Genomic DNA, 17,552 nt, shown 5'->3' with positions numbered 1-17,552 from the left:
CACTGGGGATTTCCTTAGCCTATGCCAAGGCCTCAGCGGTACAAGGTTGGTCTAGCAGACTCTGTCACCTGCTTCTCCCCTCCCCCTCCCCTCCCCACATAGGCTATGGGAGGAGTGTGGTTGGCATGTGCCATGCTCCGGTGATCCGGCCAGAGGGGATTATTTCACCTGGTATTGGCAACCATGGGGCTGCTCTAACATGCTCCAGGGCCCAAACCAGCTCCTGTTGCGTCCTGGTGGAAAGGTGAACAATGTTACCTTTGCCCCCTCTCTTCTCAGGTGAGCCGAGTGAAGCCTCGATGCATGAGGACCTAGTTCACAGTATATTAGAGCCTGCTCTGGTCAGCGTGGGGGTACTGGTGCCCCGCGGCCCCGGATCGGGCTCTTTCGTTTGGTTTACGCCTCGCCAGCGAGGCTCCAGCTGGGTGCAGTGCTTCTGCTGGCTGGGGAGCCTCGTGCCACCACTTTCCTGACAATCACTGGCAGTTTCACCATGAGGACTGTTTGATTCCCTGATGAGAGGGGGCCATGGCAGTAGCAGGGAGTTTGGTGGCTAGGACCCTGTCCCCTCCACGCTGCTGTCCCCGCAGGGCCTTTTACTACCGCCCATGTCAGCACTGGCTACATCCATCGCTCCCCCTGGAATTAGGAGAGCCCAGGCCAGAACGTGTCAACCCATCTCCTCCTTGGGTTACTGCCCCCTGTGCACCAACACACCCTCAACACCGACCCCTTGGCTGCCCACCGCTGCGGGTCCAACACCCCACAGAGCCTGCCCCAGCAGCCTGTGGCTAGTTTCTCTGTAATGTATTCTATCCCCTGGAACAGCCTCAAAGAGGAGGAGCAAATGTGGCCTTGCCAAAGACCAGAGACAACATCGCCCAGGCTGCTGTGCACAGCTGCTCCCAGCCACCCCAGGAAGTGCCCTGTCCCTCCTGCTGCTGTGATGGCACCTGGCCTGACAGCACCGCCTACTGCTTTGTCTGTCCCCTTAGCTCCTCCTCTCCTGTTCTCGTCATGGGGCAGGAGAGACTCGGCCCATCCCTGTGTGAGATCCTACCTGCTTGTGGGGACCCCCCAGCCTCTTACACCACTCACCATCACCTCTACGCTGGAACAGGTGATAATAGGGATCCCCAACCCCATGGAGCTGTCCCCAGAGAAGAGTGGGGCAGCATCTGTGGGTGCCCCCAAGGCAGATAAGATTGTATCCAGGAGGCTCCTGTACTGTCATCAACTCTTAAGATGTTTGATGTTTTTCCTAAGCCCCAGCTCCTGGAGTCCTGGGATTGGGTGAGGATCTCAGCTTCCATTAAAAAGAAATGTAAGTGTCCATTCTGGGGGAGGGATCTGGGGGGATGGGGAAAAGTTTTAAAACGTGACCCACGAGTATCCTGAGAGCCAGGAGATGGAGAAAATGAGCCAAGCTTGTGATCTGGAGGGTGAGGGGTTGACTCCTGATTTTTTAACACTTGGAGTTGCCAACCCTACCTCTGGCACCCCTCTCCTGGGAACCCCTCTGTGCACCCCCATCCCAAGGAGTCTGGGGGCCCTGGCTGGAGGGATTGGGGAAGAGTTCGGGACTCTGCTCCAGAGGGTCCCAGCTGGGTTTATATCTGCCCCAGCCAGCATGGGCCAGACCTAGATAATATTTGGTCCTGCCTGGAGTGCAGGCACTAGATGACCTAGGCTCTGAGGTCCCTTCCAGTGCTACCCTCCTCTGCAGGGAGCCCGGGTTCCCCCAGGGTCACAGCCCCTTTTGTCCCTGCAGTGGGGCTGCCCGTCTGACTGGCTGTAACCAGAAGCAGCAGAGCGCTGGCAGCCGATCCAGCCCCAGGCCCTGGCAGGGGAAGCGGCTGGCCAGGCTCTGCTCCACCCCCTGAGCTGCATAGCTCTGGCCCTCGGGGAGAGGGGCGCCAAGACCACTTTCTGCGGCTCCCCCGCGCCCCCAGGCCTGGCCTGGCCTCTCCCCTGCTCATGCCCAGCTCCCGGCCTGGGGAGAGCAGCCGGTGGCGCTGCGCCCAGGCCCAACGCGCAGCAATGGGCACACGCTGGAGGAGAGCCTGCAGTCCAGGCGCTCTATGCCGTACGGCAGGGGGAGCCTGGCTGGCACCCGAGGGCTCCCGTGTCCACAGCATGTGCGCCTTGCGCAGGGTCCCGTGAACCGGGGCCAAGGGGTCGCAGCCTGGGGAGCCGAGGCGAGGCGGTCACAGCCTCAGAGCGGGCATCGGCTTCGGGGGTGCGAAGTGCTTGGCTCAGGCTGCCCAAGGTCAGCGTCCCCCGCTCTGCACGGCCCTGCCCTGCCCCAGTGCGAGCCCACACCCGGGGAGGGCGGGCACAGCGCCCCTGCTGGGGGCACCGCGGTGCCGGGCTCCCGGACGCCGGAGGGGGGCGCATGGACCCCTGCTCCCCAAAGCACCTGGGCTGTGCGGCCAGGTGAGGGGTGGGGCAGCTGGTCGGGCGGGGATGGGGATGGGGATGGGGATGGGGATGGGGTAAGTCGTGGTACCCGCGGGCGCCCTGTGCCTGGACGCTGTGCTCAGCAGCATCCTCAGCTTCGGGCTCCTGGCCGTGGCCATCGGGTCGGACTATTGGTACCTGGTGCGGGTGGAACCGGCGAGGGACCCGGAGTCGCCCAACTCCCACTCCGGGCTCTGGCGGGTTTGTGAAGGTAACGGGTGCCGGGACCTGCGAGCTCGAGTTCCCCCCCTTTCATCGGCGCTACATCAGCCACCTTCGGGCGTTGAGGCAGCCGAGGGCCGGCGCTGCCGTGCACTTCCCCGGGAGCAGTGACCCTGAACCCCCGCGCCCCTGGCACCCTGCAGCGTTCCGGCCCTGGGAGTGCAGGGTGTGTGCAGCGAACCTGCCTTCGGTGCCAGCTGGGCAGGGGGCCTTAGCGTCTTCCCGCCCACCTGGGAGATGTGAGCAGCTGCTGAGCAGACACGCGGGGAGCTCCCTGCTGTGCTCCTGCCATCCCTGTCCGGGAAGCCCCCTGCCCAGGGCCACAGAACGAGGCTCGCCCCCCGGTTTCCATGCGCGCCTGCGGTCCAGGGCCCTGCAGGGAGAGGTGAGGAGCTAACCGGTCCGGGGCGCCTGGTTCCGGGGGCAGCACGGAGGGAGAGGGCGGCTGAGAGCGAGCGAGCTGGGGGTGCTGCAGCATTCCTAGCCCCTGCGCCTGTGCGGAGGGGGGCAGCGCTCAGCCGGTCTCCCGGTGCCCAGCAGCTCCTGCCCTGAGCCTGGCTGGGGTGGCAGCAGCAGCTGGTTTAATTGCTATCATTATCTGGGTTAGTCACTGCCAGCCTGGGACTGGAGCCTAGATTCTCTGCTCCCACCACCGCCCTGGGGACCCTGGGCCCGTCACTCTGTCCTGCACCTGGTGCACCACAGCACTGTCCCTGCTGCCCTGTGGCAATGGGTGGGGAGCTAAGCACTTGGCTAGAGGTGAGGGGCTGAGGCTGTCCTCTTTTGGGCCCCAGGAAGGGAAATGACCGGCTGCTGGGGCCTCTCTAGTTGTAATGTCCCTGTCTCAGTTGCTCCTGGGGGCATGGAGCCTGGCAGGGGATGTGTGTGGGGGGGGCTGTGCCCAGGGGAAGATATCTCTCCCACTGCTTGCCAGGACTGGAGGGGTGGGCTGGCAGGAGCAGCCCCCACTGGTGAGGGTGGCTTGTTAGAACAGCCCAGCTGAGCCAGCGCTTTGCTGCGCTCTGGATCAGGGCTGCTGGTTCGCAGATCTTGCATTGCAATTACTTGGTGTCTCATTGCTGTGTCCGGAGCAGGTGCTGGCACAGGGGCTGCTGCTAACTGAATCCTTTCCCTGTTCCCCAGGGCTCCTGTCAGTTTGCAGGGCGCTGTGCCCCCAGCCAGGCAGGTCAGAGGGCCCCTTCATGCTGCCTTTCATTCCACTGGACCACAGGCCAGACCTCCCTGCAGAGCCAAGGGCCTATGGGAATTGGCCCTGTGCCTGGGGTCTTATTGGCAACTGCTCAGGGGAGGTCTGAGAGGTTCATTAATGACTGTCCCATGTGATGCTGCATTTTCCACTCCCAGTCATTGCTGCTCTGCAGGGTCCTGGCGGCTGGAGTTTCTGCTTCTCAATGTGCCACTTCAGCGTGCATGGGAGGCTGGAGCCTGACCCTAAATTCTCCACAGACACACTTGCAGGTGCTGGGTTTGCACTGAGCTCTCCTGCAGGAGCCATCCGAGACACTCCCATGCCTTGCCTGGGAGCTGTGCCCGCCAGCCCAGGGGAGTGTGACACCCAGGGATTGGCTGCATGGGGTCCCCATCTTCCTGTTAGCGCCTCCTGTGGCCGAGCACAGAGCCCTGGTTCAGCCTCAGACAGGGCCTGTGGCTTCGGGACCAGAACTCCAGAACCCAGGCCTGCAGCTGCTCTCGGGCCAGGCATGGGGCAGACAGGAAGGGAGGGAATTCAGTACCTGCCGTGGAAGTGAGCCCTGCTTCGGGGCAGGAGGAGGAGGTGAAGGCATGACTGGTATGTACAGCACTGCCCTGGGGAGTTCCCAGGCCTGCTGGGCAGAGGTGTCCATGGGGAACCCAGAGAGAATGCCAGGAGAGGGGGTTTCCTGCTGTCACAGGGGCAGGAAGGCTCCATAAAGGCTTCTGAGGGGCGGGTGGGTGCATGGGGCTCTCTGCATTTCATCCAGAGAGAAGGGCCACTGGCCAACACAGAACTAACAGCGCAGGTCCCCCACACCCCCCAATCCCAGCTAGGTGCAGGAGGCCCCAGCTCCCACATCTGTACCCCAGCCCTGAGCTCCTTGCTGAGAGCGCTCACTGAGCTGAGCAATGCCACCTGCATGGGGAGCTTTCTACTCACTAGTGAAATTGTCCCCTTAGCCCCAATGCCCATCCCTGGCTTGGCCCCCAGCAGATCCCCATGGATGTTGGGGCTCCTGCCCTGAGGGCTGTAAATCCTCCATAGAGGCCCCTGCCCCTCACTTCCCAGAGTCATAGATTCAAGGCAGATAAAACCGTTAGGATGGTCTCATCTGGCCGCCTGTGTAACGCAGACCGGAGGACCCCCCCACTTACATCCTGGCTGGGGGCTGGTTTATTTTCTCCTCTCCTTTCCAGGCAGGAACATCTGTGTCCCATTGATTGACCCATTTGGGAGTGAAACCCAAGAGGTGCCCACGTCACTGCAGCATCTTATCTGTGAGTCGCCTTGTAGCCCAGGAGGGATGTTGTCCCTGGCTTGCTCACAGAGGGGAGGGGTGCCCAATGTGCTGCGCCGTTGGGGGCCTCTGCTCAGGACACCCACACTCAGGTGTCTCTGTGCTGGGTTCCTGCATTGGCTGGGGGGAAGGGAGAGGAACTGGACTGTTCCGGGGGCCAGTGCCCAGTGCCAGGTCTGGAACAGTTGAGGCTCATCCTTCCTGGTGGGCACAGAGCAGGGCCGGGACCTGTGTTGCTGCTGCTCCCATCTCAGCAGCCTGCAGCCAGGGCATGTACTGCCGCCAGAGGCCATCTCACTGTGTCCTTAGCAGGCATGCACCGGGCCTTGGTGGTCATGCTGCCGCTCAGCCTCATTCTCCTTGTCTTCGGCTGGATCTGTGGCGTCGTCAGCTCCTTGGCACAAAGCTGCTAGCTGCTGCTTTTTCACAGGCTGCTATTTCCTGCTGGGAGGTGAGTGGCTGCGGCCGGCGGGTGTGGGCAATGGGGGGAATGTGCAGGACACGCTCTCTCTCAGGGGCTCGGTCCCTGCAGAGAGCAGCCAGGGGGCCAGGGGCTGAGTTAGCCACAGCCATTGGGGACGGGCTGTTGAGGTGCTTGGCTGCCCTGGGTTTTCAGCCATCTCCCATTGTCACAGTCGCTGCTCAGCAGGTTCCACCACTGGAGTCCTGCCCAGCTCCAAGCCCTGCTGCCCCATGCTGGCGGAGGTCCTGGTTTCACTGGCACAGCCGAAGCCAAAGCCGATGTGATAGTGCCCTGCCAGCTGGTGCGCCTCTGTCCCTGCGTTCTTTCCTTGCTGCTGCTAGCAATGTGGGGCTGGGGAGAGAATTGCAGTGCTGGGGGGCAGGGGGTTCCGTGAGCAGAGAGCTACAGACCCCTTCCCAAAGCAGGCCACGATGGAGCCACACTGCCCCTGCCACTGCTCCAAGGAAATGGCCGCAAAGTGACCCTGAGCTCACTGGGAGCTCTGTTCACAGCCCCTGGGTAATGGGCAGGACCCCTGCAGTCCTGGGTGGAGGAGGGCTCTGCGAGAGGTGGTGGCATGTTGCTCTTTACCCCGTTGTAGATCTGCAGCGCCCCCTTTGCGCTAGGTGCTGTACAAATAGAACCAGAGTCCTGAGCACTGACTGGCTCCTGCTGGTGGGAAGTGGCCAGTGGGAGTTCAGGTTTTCAGCTTGAGCAGGAGAGAAGCATGTGGCCCCTTGGAGGGGGAGGGGCTGGTTTGTGAGTCTAGCAGGATTGGCTCTGTCTGAATGTTTATGGGCTGTGACCCCTCCTGGCCGCACTCATGCCTATCAGGGCTACGCTACACCAGTGGGGCTGGCGTGGGTCAGGGCCAGCTGCCTGGTTCTCTGCCGGTGGTTGGGGCTGAGTTCTCAGCTGCCCAGGCCTGCCCCCGCCTCCCCCAGGGAGCAGCTGCCCAGCCTCTACATTAAGCACATTTTTTCTTACTGTGATTTGAATTGTCCCTCGGCCCCATCCTCAAATCTGAGTCATGGCGGGCGAGGGGGGGCACCTGCTGGCTGAGGGGAAGGTGGGGGTTTGGGGCTGGGACCCCCCTTTCCTTGCTGAGGGGAAGGAACAGCCTCCTTGGGGGAACATGTCGAGACAGACCAGTGTGGGCCTGTGGTGCTGTGTGCCCTGGCACTGGGGGACAGAGACCAAGGGAGCTGGATGCAGGCCGAGAGCCTGGCACTGCCTGTCTCAGCCCCTTGGGGCAGGGCTGGCCTCTTCTCTCACCAGTAGTGGCTCTCTTTGTCCTGGCCTGGGATGTCTGTGCCTCCCTGCCTATCCCTGGGCTCTCCTCCACCCCATGTGCCAGTGCCCAGAGCCCTCTTGCTCCAGGCTGGCTGGGGGGTGACAGTTCTGGCTGGGTCTGCTCCTCACAGGCTGCATTTCGGTGCTGCTGGCTGATGGCAGGAGAGGCAGGATTTTATTCTGCAGTGGTCCAGGCCCCTCTGTGGCCAAAGGCGAGTAAATAACCAAGAGGCTTTGAGGGCAGCAAGTGCCAGGTCTACAACCCAGGGCCGCGCAGTGAGCAGCATCAAGTGAGAGCACTGGGGTCATGGCTGAGTGCTAGATTGCATGCTTGGAACCAGAGGCATGGTGCTGAGCCCCTCTGTGGCTGCTCCCTGCCCTGTGACCTGTGTGGGGGCAGCTCTCCCTGGGCCTGGCTGCTCTGTGCTCTCTAGGGACCGGACCCCAACAGGATCCCTGTGCAAGGAGCTCTGTAAAGCTGCCAGTGCCCCTCCTAGGAAATCTCCTTCCCACCCCCTTCTGTCTTCTCTGTTGGTGGTGCTGTGCCTGGAGCAGCCAGGACTGCTATGTGCTGGCGAGGTGGGTGGGGAGCTGCCCCTCTGGCCCATGCCTGAGCTGGGGGTGACTCTTTACTGTAGGTGCAGAGTGCGGGGTCTCACTGGAACCCGTGGAGGCCGGACACATCCCACTTCTGTTTGCTGAACTCCCTGTCGCTCACTATGAATATGAAGCACATAGCAATTCCTGCCTGACCCTGAAACCCAGCTGGGGCCGGGGGTGACTGGGGATGGCCAGGGATTCGCTTCCATTTGTCACCAGCTCAGCTGTGACTGATTTGATGCCAGGCAGCAGCTGTCAAGTGGCCAGAGAGGAGCAACTTAGGTGCCACTTTGAGCATTATTCGAGATTCGCTCCATGGCCCGATTCTATGCCATGGAGAGTGTTGGCTGCATTCCCTCACTGTGCCCTTTGAATCCCACCTCAGCTCTTCCCCGGTCCCGGGCTCTTCTCTGGAGCTTGTGTACAGAGGGCCAGGCCCTGTGGGTGTCCCAGGCACCCCCACCCCTTGGGTGTGACTGCACGATGGGCAAGCCAGTCAGATGGCACTGGGGGCAGAGGCAAAGCAGCCAGGAGTTCTGCAGCGTGGTCTGTCGGTCCCCCACCCCCTGCGCTGTCTCCACACATCGATGCCTGGCGATGAATCCACTTGTTCACCAGGACGTGTCTTCCCCCAATGCTGGGGCAGCTGAACAGCCGTCTGTTATGGGGGGCTGCTCCTCCCTGCAGCAGGGCAGGGCTCCCCCCCAGTGCAGACAGGAACAGAGGCTCCATCATGCAGTCACCTCAGCCGAACCCCCAGGTTCGCTTAGCCTGGCTGGCAGCAGCCGCTCTGCGAAGCCACACGCAAGGAGCTGCAGCGTTGCTGGTGCCATGTCACTTGTGGGGTCCCCAGAACATCCAGGGACATATCCCAGGGCTCACTATGCTGCAGAAAGCTGAGCTGCTCTGGGGTTCCTACCAGTGCACTGGGGGAGACCTGTCAGTGCTTCTGGGCACACGGGGACTCATGTAAAGGGGCTGGAGTGGGGTAGCTGCAGCCTCTCAGCCGGCGGCTGGCTGCAATCCCAGGGGGGCTGCAGGGCGTGCTGTGGGCGGCTAAGCCAGCATTTCTCAAATGCGGCCACCAGCACTTTTCTGCAGCCATGAGTTTCCTGCGCAGAGATGGGGGCAAAGCAGCAGCCCCCACTGTTGCTCCTGGATACACCGCCTTGGTGTTTGCTGGCACTGCCAGCAGGGATCAGTGCCCTGCACCACACAGCCTCCCTGGGAGCTCTGGGCAGACGTGGGGCTGGTGTGCATGGTGCCAAAGGAACCTGGAACTCTGCAGCAGCTGGTGAGTTCCCAACCCACCTTCCTGGGGCTCGGACAAATGGTCAGAGCGGCCATCAGCGAGAGTTGGGGGCTTCACTGTGAGGCCACAAAGATCGTTCCCCCGGGGCCAAGCACCTAGGCACAGCTACATCCGTTGTGTGGCTGCCATGGCCCCAGACCGCTATGGTGGATCTGGCCAGGGCCCCAGGCCAGCACCGAGCCCTGCCGTTTCTGCCTCTCGCAGGCCTGCTGACTCTGACCGGGATCAGCATTTACATCAGCTACTCGGAGGTGGCCTTCGCCGAGACCGTCCGCATGTACAACCAACAGCACTTTGACCATGTCCACATCAGCTTTGGCTGGTCCATGGCACTGGCCTGGCTCTCCTTCAGCTCAGAGGTGCTGGCTGGCTCCCTCCTCCTCCTCGCTGCCCAGCTCCTCAGCCTGCAGCAAGCCACACGCTCTGTGGCCATCTGAGCCACAGGGAGATGGGCAGAGACACCCCAGCGCTCCACCACCTGCGGCCTCTTTGGGACTGACCTTTCTGCCACCCTGTGCCCCACGCACCCAGCTACACGCCCCCTGCATTGCAGCCCCTGCTGCTGGGAGGGAAGCAGGTAGGAGGCAGAGGCTAAAGCCCCACAGCATCAGGTCCAGACTGACCCTCCACTCCCTGGTGCTGCTGGCTGCAGCTTGGATTCCCTGAGTTCCTGGGGTTGGGCCTGGCGGCCAGCTCCCCTCAATCCAATGGTACCAGCATCTGGCCTCCTGTCTGTCCTGCCTCTCCCCAGCGTCTGTCCCAATCAAAGGCTCCTCTGATTCCATAGCCAGCGTCTGTCTGTTGTTGGCGCCTCCCACCCCTCCCAGGCTACCACAACCCCTGGGGCTGAAAGAGCTGGAGGCCCGGCCGCCGCCTGGCACAGCCTTGCAACCATCCCTCTGCAGCAGGGGCTGCTGCAGTCCTGCCTTCTCTGCCCTCCTTGTGTGTCCCCACATGCTGGCTCTCCCTGCGTGGGAAGGAGCCGGGCTGAGCATCACCCAGAACCTCTCTCTGCAGCGCAGGCTGGGAGCGAGGCCAGGCGCAGGGGTGTCTCCTGTGGAGGAACTGAATTTCTGCAGCCACACTGCATTGCTGCTCCTGAAGCCCTGGGGCTCCAGTGGCTCTGCCTCAGGTTGGGTGCTTGTCACCAAGAGCTCCCAGGCCAGAGGCTGGGCCGCTCTGGGGCTGGGATCTCCCCACAGAACAGCTGGGGCCCTGCGCCAATATACCCTGAGCCAGGCCAGGAGCTTGTTCTTTATTTAGCCGCAGGGAAGCAGAGCAGCCTCTGCAAGGCTCCAGGCAGCCCAGCAGCAGGAACAGGAGCTTTCAACCAGGAACTGCAGACTCTCCATCATGGGCTGCTCCAGCCCAGCCCCCTTCAGCCTGTCCCGCATGCCCCCAAGGCGGGCTACTCCAAAGCAAGTGCCAGGGGCTCCATACCTGTCTGGGGAATGCCCTGCCAGCCACCCTCTCCCCTAGCACAGCATGGGCATGGTCAATCCCTCAGGCAGGCCATTTAGGGCTTTGTGGGTCATAACCAACTGCCCGGAGCCCACGGGCAGCCTGCGCCGATCTGGGGGCATGGGGTCACGTGCGGCCAGGAGGCACAACGGGATCGAGTGCCTGAAGGAAGCTGTCAGCTCCAGCAACCAACAGGTGCAAACCTGCTGGGCCAGCAACGGCACGGAGCTCAGCAGGCTGCACCAGCACTTCCAGCCCTGCATCCTCACAACAGACTCCAGGGTATAGATCCTCCCACAGTCCCTTGAACCCGAGAGCAGTTGGGTCACGCTGCCCTGTGTGCATGGACCATAGCACACATCCCTGTGTGCAGGAATCCCGCTGCTCCTGGTCTTGCCCCCAGGCCCGCTGCACCCTGGGAAGTTGTCACACTCGATTGTGGGATAACTAGAGGCACTGTGGGAAGAGGGGCCAAGGCCCTGATTCAGCTGGCAGCAGCACTGCGTCCACAGGAGTGTTTGGAGCCATGAGCAGCTTCTGGCCAGGCTGGTGGTGTAGACAGGCGAGCAGCAGGCTCGAGGCAGTGCAGCCCGGCATGGCTCAGTCATTGGGCTGGGCAATGCAGCTACAAGGGCCACGCCCATGTAACTCCCAACTGCCATGGCCCCGGCTGGCTCCATCCTGGAGAGGGGGTGGGAACCCCTGTGCTTCCCCAGGCAGCGCTGGGCCTGCCTCTGCTGCACTGTGGCTGGAGCTGACCAGGTTCCTGTGTGGGCCATCCTGCTGGGCCTGGGCCTGGGCCTGGGCCAGCCAGCGGCATCCTGCTGCGCTGGCATGCAGAGGGCTGGGCAGGGTGGGCCTCCCGGCTGGCGCTGCTATGTTCGCTCCTGGTTTGGCAGCCCTGGGCTCCAAAGGAAAGCCAGCAGCAGAGGCAGGAGAACTCTCCTGTCTGCCCTGGGCGCACCCTCCTGCCTGCCCTAGGGTGCAGTACCTCGCTCCCGCCAGCACTGCTCGGCCACAAATTTCAGCTTGTTGGCTGCCAGCTGGGTGTCCTGTGCGGAGACGTCACAGTGCCAGACAGCACGCAGGGAGCGCGCAGCCCATGGGAACAGCCGCACACTGACAGCACGCCCCGTCTCAGCCACCTCCTCCTCGCTCACCGCCTGCATGCGCTCACACAGCTTCTCAGGGGACAGCCAGGGCACAGCCACCGTCACCAGCACCATGTTGGTCTCCACAGCTGAGGGGTCGACGGAGCAGATGGGCGAGCCAAGCTCCCAGATGCCTAGGGGTGAGGGACACATGCTGTTAGGCTGTGTCTGTACCAGCACCAGGCTCGATCCCAACAGCGCAGCAGGAATCTGCAGCCCCTGGGGTAAAACAGCGAGGGGCCCATCCCCCCTCTCCTCACAGGAGATGGGGCCAGGGGAGCTGCAGGGAAGGCACCAAGTTCCCCTTTTGACCTTCCTGGGAGACCCTAGCTGAATCCCCCTCCCCCCCCATCCCCAGGGCAGGCAAACGCCACAGCCTCTCTGTGCCCAGTCTGAGCTCGCGACCGAGGGGCACAGAGGAGAATGGGGCCAGGACGCCAGGGTTACCCCTGACTGAACTGGGCCAACCTCAGCTCCCCTGAGCCAGGGACAATGTGTCCTGGGGTCCTGCTGGCAGGGTCCAGCCCATTCCAGGGGGGAGGGATAGCTCAGGGGTTTGAGCATTGGCCTACTAAACCCAGGGTTGTGAGTTCAATCCCTGAGGGGGCCATTAAGGGAACTGGGTTAAAAATCTGGGGATTGGTCCTGCTTGGAGCAGGGGGTTGGACTAGATGACCTCCTGAGGTCCCTTCCAACCCTAATAGTCTATGATAGTCTATGATTCCCTCCTGGCCCTGCTGCACTGACACCCCCTCCCACACCTCGGCCTTGCTTCTGGAGCAGGGCACCTGCAGGCACCTTGGGCAAAGCGGCGGGCGTTGCGGTGGTCTCTCTGCAGTGTCTCCTCCATGCGCTCCAGCCCTATGCGGGCAGCTGCCGCCAGCACTCCAGCCTGGCGCATCCCTCCACCAAGCAGCTTTCGTATGCGCCAGGCCTCTGCCACGAACTCTCTGCACCCAGCAACCAGCGCCCCGGCTGGGGCACCCAGCCCCTGCACTGCCAAGAGAGGGAGTCAGAGATGGCTCCCAAGGGGCCTCCCACCCTCACTCCTGGGTATCTGCTGCCTGCCTCAGAGTGGGCTCTGCCAGGAGTTGCCTCATGCCCCTGCCAGCTGGCCCTAGGGGAACCTACCCTCTGGTGCTGTCACCTTCCCTGCACCCCATCTCCAGACACACCTTGGAGAAGCAGAGGGAGACGGAGTCACAGTGCTGGGTGATCTGAGCCGGGCTGACGCCTTGGGCCACAGCCGCATTCATCAGCCGTGCCCCGTCCATGTGGACGCGCAGCCGGTAGCGGTCAGCAAGCAGACGCACCTGGAGTGGAGGAACATGGTGAGGCTGGGGCCTGTGGAAGCAGCCGGCTGGGGAGCCCCAGAGAGCCGCCAGTGGCTGGATTCAGGGGGCCCACGGCAAGGCTGTGGGTCTGTGGAACCTGCTGCCTCGCCCCGCCCTCATCACCCAGCCCAGTCCCTTGGTCTCAGATAGGGCCTTGCCCGTGGGGCCGAGCACGCTTGCGATATGGGGCGCAGAGGGCAGCTGGCCCAGCTGCTCGGGGTTAGCAGATGGGGCAGGAGTTGGCTCTTGACCCACGAGGCCAGGACCCCAGACAGCACTTTGGGGCTGAGGCCTGGGGCGGTGGTTCACCCCCAGGAACCCTCTCACATCAGCTCCAGGAGGCAGGCAGCTGAGAACAGCACACTTGTGTCACTGGCCTGTGAGATGCACCTCCCTGAGGTAGGCAAGGGGGAGCACCCGGCCCCCTGCAGAGCTGTGGGTGTTCTCCAGGCAGATGAGCACTGAGCGAGGGTGGTACCGGCTGCCATAGCCCACACGGACTCTCGACTCCAGCTCGTTGAGATCCAAGGTGCCATCTGGAAGATCCTGTAGCACCTGAGAATGGACCCCAGCTACCTGTGCCCAGGACAGCATAGTGAGTGTGGGCAGGCCCGAGGGCACCCAAAGCCATGCTCTGCCCCAGCGAGCCATGTTCACTAGTGTGGGAAAGAAACATTTGACCATTGCTCACTTCCAAATAGAACACCAAGGTGTCCCTGCCCCACCCGTCATACCCCCAGTACAGCTCCACCCCACACCTCCCCCCATCTGTCCCAGCCCAGGGTGTTCCCGGGACTCTTGGGCTCAGCACTTGGACCCTGCTGCTACCAGCAATGTGGCCTGGGCCCTCCTGCCCAGCTCTGTGGAGCGCGTCACCCCAGCGAGTGGCTGAGCCCTGGGTTTGCACAGAACCAGCCCCATGACAGCTCATTTAGTAACAAGCCAAGAAAAGCCGGAGCCTCAGTAAAGGCCTAAAGTACCAGAGGCCGAGGGAGTGGAGCAGGGCACAGCTGAGCACCCCAAGGCGGGGGAACACAGAGTTCCTCGGGCAAAGCCTGGCAGGGAATTCTTTCCCCCACGGTGCTGCTGCGAGTGGCCACGGGGGCAGCAGCCGGCCAGGATTCACTAGCCTGCTGTGACCAGCCAGAGAACTTGGGTCAGTGCTGCCCCCGTGTGGCCAAGTTCCACACTCCCCCCTCCAACTTAGAGCGACGGGGCAGGGGCAAGGCCTCTGGCTCCACACCAGGCCATCCGTGCACGTGCAGCCGCCACCCGGGGGATTCGTTTCTGAGATCCGGGCCCTGCTCACGACAGACATGCTGTGTGTGCATGGCCCTGCCCAGGTGGTGAGCATGGGAGACACCCCCGCCCCTCCGGGGCCACGCAGAGACAGGGGATGCTCCTCATACATCCCTGCATGCCAGGACAGGATCAGAACTGGATCCAAAGCTGCCCTGGGGCGCCAGGGTAGTGCCCTGGGGTTTCCTTAGCCAGGGGAGGATGCTCAAGCCAGGCCAGAGTGTACCACATACCTGTGCAACCCCTCCCTGTTCGAAGACGTGCAGATGGGCCTCCCTCCCGACGAGCAGCTGAGCCCCCCGGCGCTGGCAGTGGCACATCACTGGGACAAGAGAGGGCGGCAGTGAAGCAGGACCGGAGGGAGAGGGGTGGGGGCCTTGGCAGACAGACTGGGGGGAACACGTCAGGAGCAGTTCTGGGTGGCAGAGCTGTGTGGGGCACAAAGCAGCAGGGCTCTGGCCCCGTAGAAAGAGCAGATTGTGGGCCAAGCAGGGGCCGCTTTGGCATTCCCCTTCACCAAGATGGGCCACATGCCTCCCTGTCTCCTGGGGAGCAGCTGCCACACCAGGGACTGGCTACCCCCTCCCTCGGCCACAGGGGCACTGGAAACAGTCCAGGCTGCCCTGAACAACTGGCGCTTGCCTTGCTGCTCACAGCGCCCCCTGCTGGGACAGGAATTGCTGAGCGCTCTTCCCCCCCCCATCAGTGCTCCTGCTCTGCTCCCCTCAGCACCCCGTATCTGGGAGCTCCCCCCCACCCCACCCATCAGTGCTCCTGCCAGCTCCCTATAGCGCCCCCTGCTGGGACAGAAATAGCTGGGAGCTCCCCCCACCCCATCAGTGCTCCTGCCCTACTCCCCTCAGCACCCCATATCTGGGAGCTCCCCCCACCCCACACATCAGTGCTCCTGCCCTGCTCCCCTCAGCACCCCGTATCTGGGAGCTCCCCCCCACCCCCCATCAGTGCTCCTGCCCTGCTCCCCATAGCACCCCGTATCTGGGAGCTCCCCCCCACGCCCCCATCAGTGCTCCTGCCTTGCTCCCCTCAGCACCCCGTATCTGGGAGCTCCCCCTCACCCCCCCCATCAGTGCTCCTGCCCAGCTCCCCACAGCACTCCCTGCAGGGCAGACTGAGACAGGAGTAGTTGGGGGCTTCCCGCACAGTCGGTGCACCCTGTTCTCACATCACCCCCTGCTGGGAGAGGCTGGGGCTGCAGCTCTAATCGGCAGACACACACACACACACTTCCCAGCCCAGTGGCAGTCAATAGCCACTTGCCCAGCCCTGCAGGTGGCTCGTAGCCAGCCAGCGCTGTGCTGGTCTGCCCACCCCACGGCACTCACCAGAAATGAGGTTTGCCATGGTCGACGTTGGCACAAACAAAGCCTCCTCCATTCCTAGGAGCTGGGCGGCCAAGCGCTGGAGCTCTGCATGGAAAGTCACAGGTGTGCGGGAGAAGGGGGGGCTTTCATTAGCACTTGGGGTGGCATGGGAACAAGAGCAAGACGGGCAGCAGTGTGCTCCTCACTGCAGCAAGTGGGCCAGCTCACAGAATCCATGTGCCTTTCGGCGGTGGGGAGGCACCAGGGCACAGAGCAGGGGGTTCCTGCTACACTGGAGCCCTCCAGTTTGGCCAAGACCCAGGGCATTGACCCCTGCTGCCTGTGCAAGTGATTTGTTCGGGGTTCAGTGGGTCCCTGCTCCAGCCCTGGCAGGAGAAGGGAGGGGCTAGGCACTTGTTCTGGTCACAACCAGACTTTGAAGTGTACCCGGAAGCCCTTGCAGAGGCAGCATCCACCCAGCTGATGTGTGGGAGAGGGGGAGCCCGAGTTCACAGCCCCATGGAGATCTGTTCCTGGAAGCTGATGCTCAGCCCCCGTGCCCTCCCCCGGCCCCTCCTCTCCATGCGGTTCTGTTTTGGGCTTCTCACAGCTGCTGCCACTTTCTTGCCCTGCTTGTGACCCACTCAATGGCTACCTGCAGAGGGGAGGGCTGGCCCCGTCCCGGGGCTGGGCATGTCTATGGGAGAGGGGGTCTGCTCCACTCTCTGACTTCGGGGGGGGGGTGTCCCAGCCACAGGGCAGAGGGGCCCATCAGAGCCCAGCCAAGGGGCACAGTCACCACAATGCTGCCCCCGGGCCTCACCATTGATCGTTGGGTCCTCCCCATAGTCGTCATCCCCCACCTCGGCCTGGGCCATAGCCTGTCTCATTGCCATGCTGGGCCTGGTCACCGTGTCGCTGCGCAGATCCACCACGTGGGGCTGGGCCCCCCAGCTGCTCAGGGCTGGGGTGGGAGAGCACAACCAGCTTGGAGAAGAACGGACAGGCATAGGCTAGGCAATGTCTGGGATGGCCTGGCTGGGCCAGCAACTCGCCGCACCCCTCTCCCCGGTCTCTCCCCCCCTGCACCTCTCGGTCTCTCACCCCACACCCCTCTGCCCCCCTCCACCCCTCTCCTCGGTCTCTCCCCACACGCCCCGCACCCCTCTGCCCTCCCCACACATCTCTCCCTGGTCTCTCACCCCGCACCCCTCAGTTTCTCCCCCCATGCCCCGCACCCCACTACCCCCCCCGCACCCCTCTCCCCGGTCTCTCTCCCCCTGCATCCCTCAGTCTTTCCCCCTGCACCCTTCCGTCTCTCCCCCCCCCCGCCCCGCGCCCCGCGCCCCTCTCCCCGGTCTCTTCCTCCCCCGTAATCCTCTGCCCTCTGGTCTCTCCCCCCCCCCCTGCACTCCTCTGCCCGCCCACAGGCCCCCCCCGTCCCATCCCGGCCTCTCCCCTCCTCTCCCTGCCCCCATCGGCCGGGCCGGGGCCTACCCCGGTGCAGGGAGGCCCGGTCGCCTCGGGGCTGGCACGGGGCGGGGCCCCCGTGCGCAGTGGGGAGGGGGGGGCCTGCATTGCCAGTGCCCCCCGCCGTCCGGCGGTTCGACCCACGGAGCAGCCGCAGCATCGCCCTCCCTGCACCCAGCTGGACTACAGGGCCCAGCATGCCTTGCGGCGCCGCAATGCATCCCGGGAACCGCAGGCCCGAGGAACGGAACCCAGCTCCCGGAGGGCTCCCAGCTGCTCTGTTCTGTGGGGCGTGGCCAGGGGCGTGGCCAGCCGGGCGCCCCGCCCCCTTGGGGGGGCTCCCAGCTGCTCTGTTTTCATAGATTATATTAGGATTGGAAGGGACCTCAAGAGATCATCTAGTCCAACCCCCTGCTCAAAGCAGAGCCAATCCCCAAATGGCTCCCTCAAGGATTGATCTCACAAGCCTGGGTTTAGCATTCTGTGGGGCTGCATTGGGGGCTGGCTCGGCCCAGCCCAGGCGTCCTGGCTTGTAGCTCAGGGTGGCGCTGTGGTAGCAGCCCCGCTGCGGCTTGGGCCACGGAAGAAGCTAATAGCCATGGTTATGTGCAAATTATATGTAAATATGCAAATTAGCTCATGAACTAACTGG

The 17,552-nt window shown here is 63.3% G+C and overlaps 2 protein-coding genes across 3 annotated transcripts; one reads left to right on the top strand and one right to left on the bottom strand.

Moving 5' to 3' along the window:
* The first annotated feature begins 1,245 nt into the window (after nt 1-1,245).
* TMEM235 (transmembrane protein 235) lies at nt 1,246-9,572 on the top strand. The gene is given in 7 exon segments (XM_050919193.1): nt 1,246-1,293; nt 1,953-2,436; nt 2,501-2,671; nt 5,095-5,175; nt 5,508-5,617; nt 5,619-5,646; nt 9,068-9,572. Coding segments are annotated over 7 exon segments (1,155 nt in total). The 3' UTR covers nt 9,301-9,572.
* A 532-nt stretch (nt 9,573-10,104) lies between these two features.
* Nucleotides 10,105-17,100, bottom strand: LOC127032666 (uncharacterized). Of its 2 annotated transcripts, none has more exons than XM_050920056.1 (8): nt 16,928-17,100; nt 16,254-16,417; nt 15,452-15,535; nt 14,342-14,430; nt 13,200-13,385; nt 12,651-12,788; nt 12,274-12,466; nt 10,105-11,609 (listed from the first exon to the last, which is right to left on the bottom strand). In XM_050920056.1, the coding sequence occupies exons 2-8, from the start codon at nt 16,324-16,326 to the stop codon at nt 11,302-11,304; spliced, it is 1,071 nt and encodes a 356-aa protein (XP_050776013.1). In that variant the 5' UTR covers nt 16,327-16,417; nt 16,928-17,100; the 3' UTR covers nt 10,105-11,301. The 2 variants fall into 2 exon arrangements, with proteins under 2 accessions (XP_050776013.1, XP_050776014.1); XM_050920057.1 differs by having other exon boundaries at nt 16,254-16,394; nt 16,928-17,060.
* Nucleotides 17,101-17,552: the final 452 nt, after the last annotated feature.

This window comes from Gopherus flavomarginatus, chromosome 12 (genome assembly GCF_025201925.1).
Source record: "Gopherus flavomarginatus isolate rGopFla2 chromosome 12, rGopFla2.mat.asm, whole genome shotgun sequence".
Taxonomy (NCBI): Eukaryota; Metazoa; Chordata; order Testudines; family Testudinidae; genus Gopherus; species Gopherus flavomarginatus.
Note: the sequence above shows the minus strand (reverse complement) of the source record. Positions and strands in the feature narration are given on the sequence as shown.

Coding starts and splice junctions, on each gene's coding strand:
- LOC127032666 (XM_050920057.1), bottom strand. CDS start 17,060: ATGCTGCGGCTGCTCCGTGGGTCGAACCGCCGGACGGCGGGGGGCACT. Junction 15,536..16,253: donor GGAGGACCCAACGATCAATG/GTGAGGCCCGGG, acceptor CTTTCCATGCAG/AGCTCCAGCGCTTGGCCGCC. Junction 14,431..15,451: donor CATGGCAAACCTCATTTCTG/GTGAGTGCCGTG, acceptor CTCTTGTCCCAG/TGATGTGCCACTGCCAGCGC.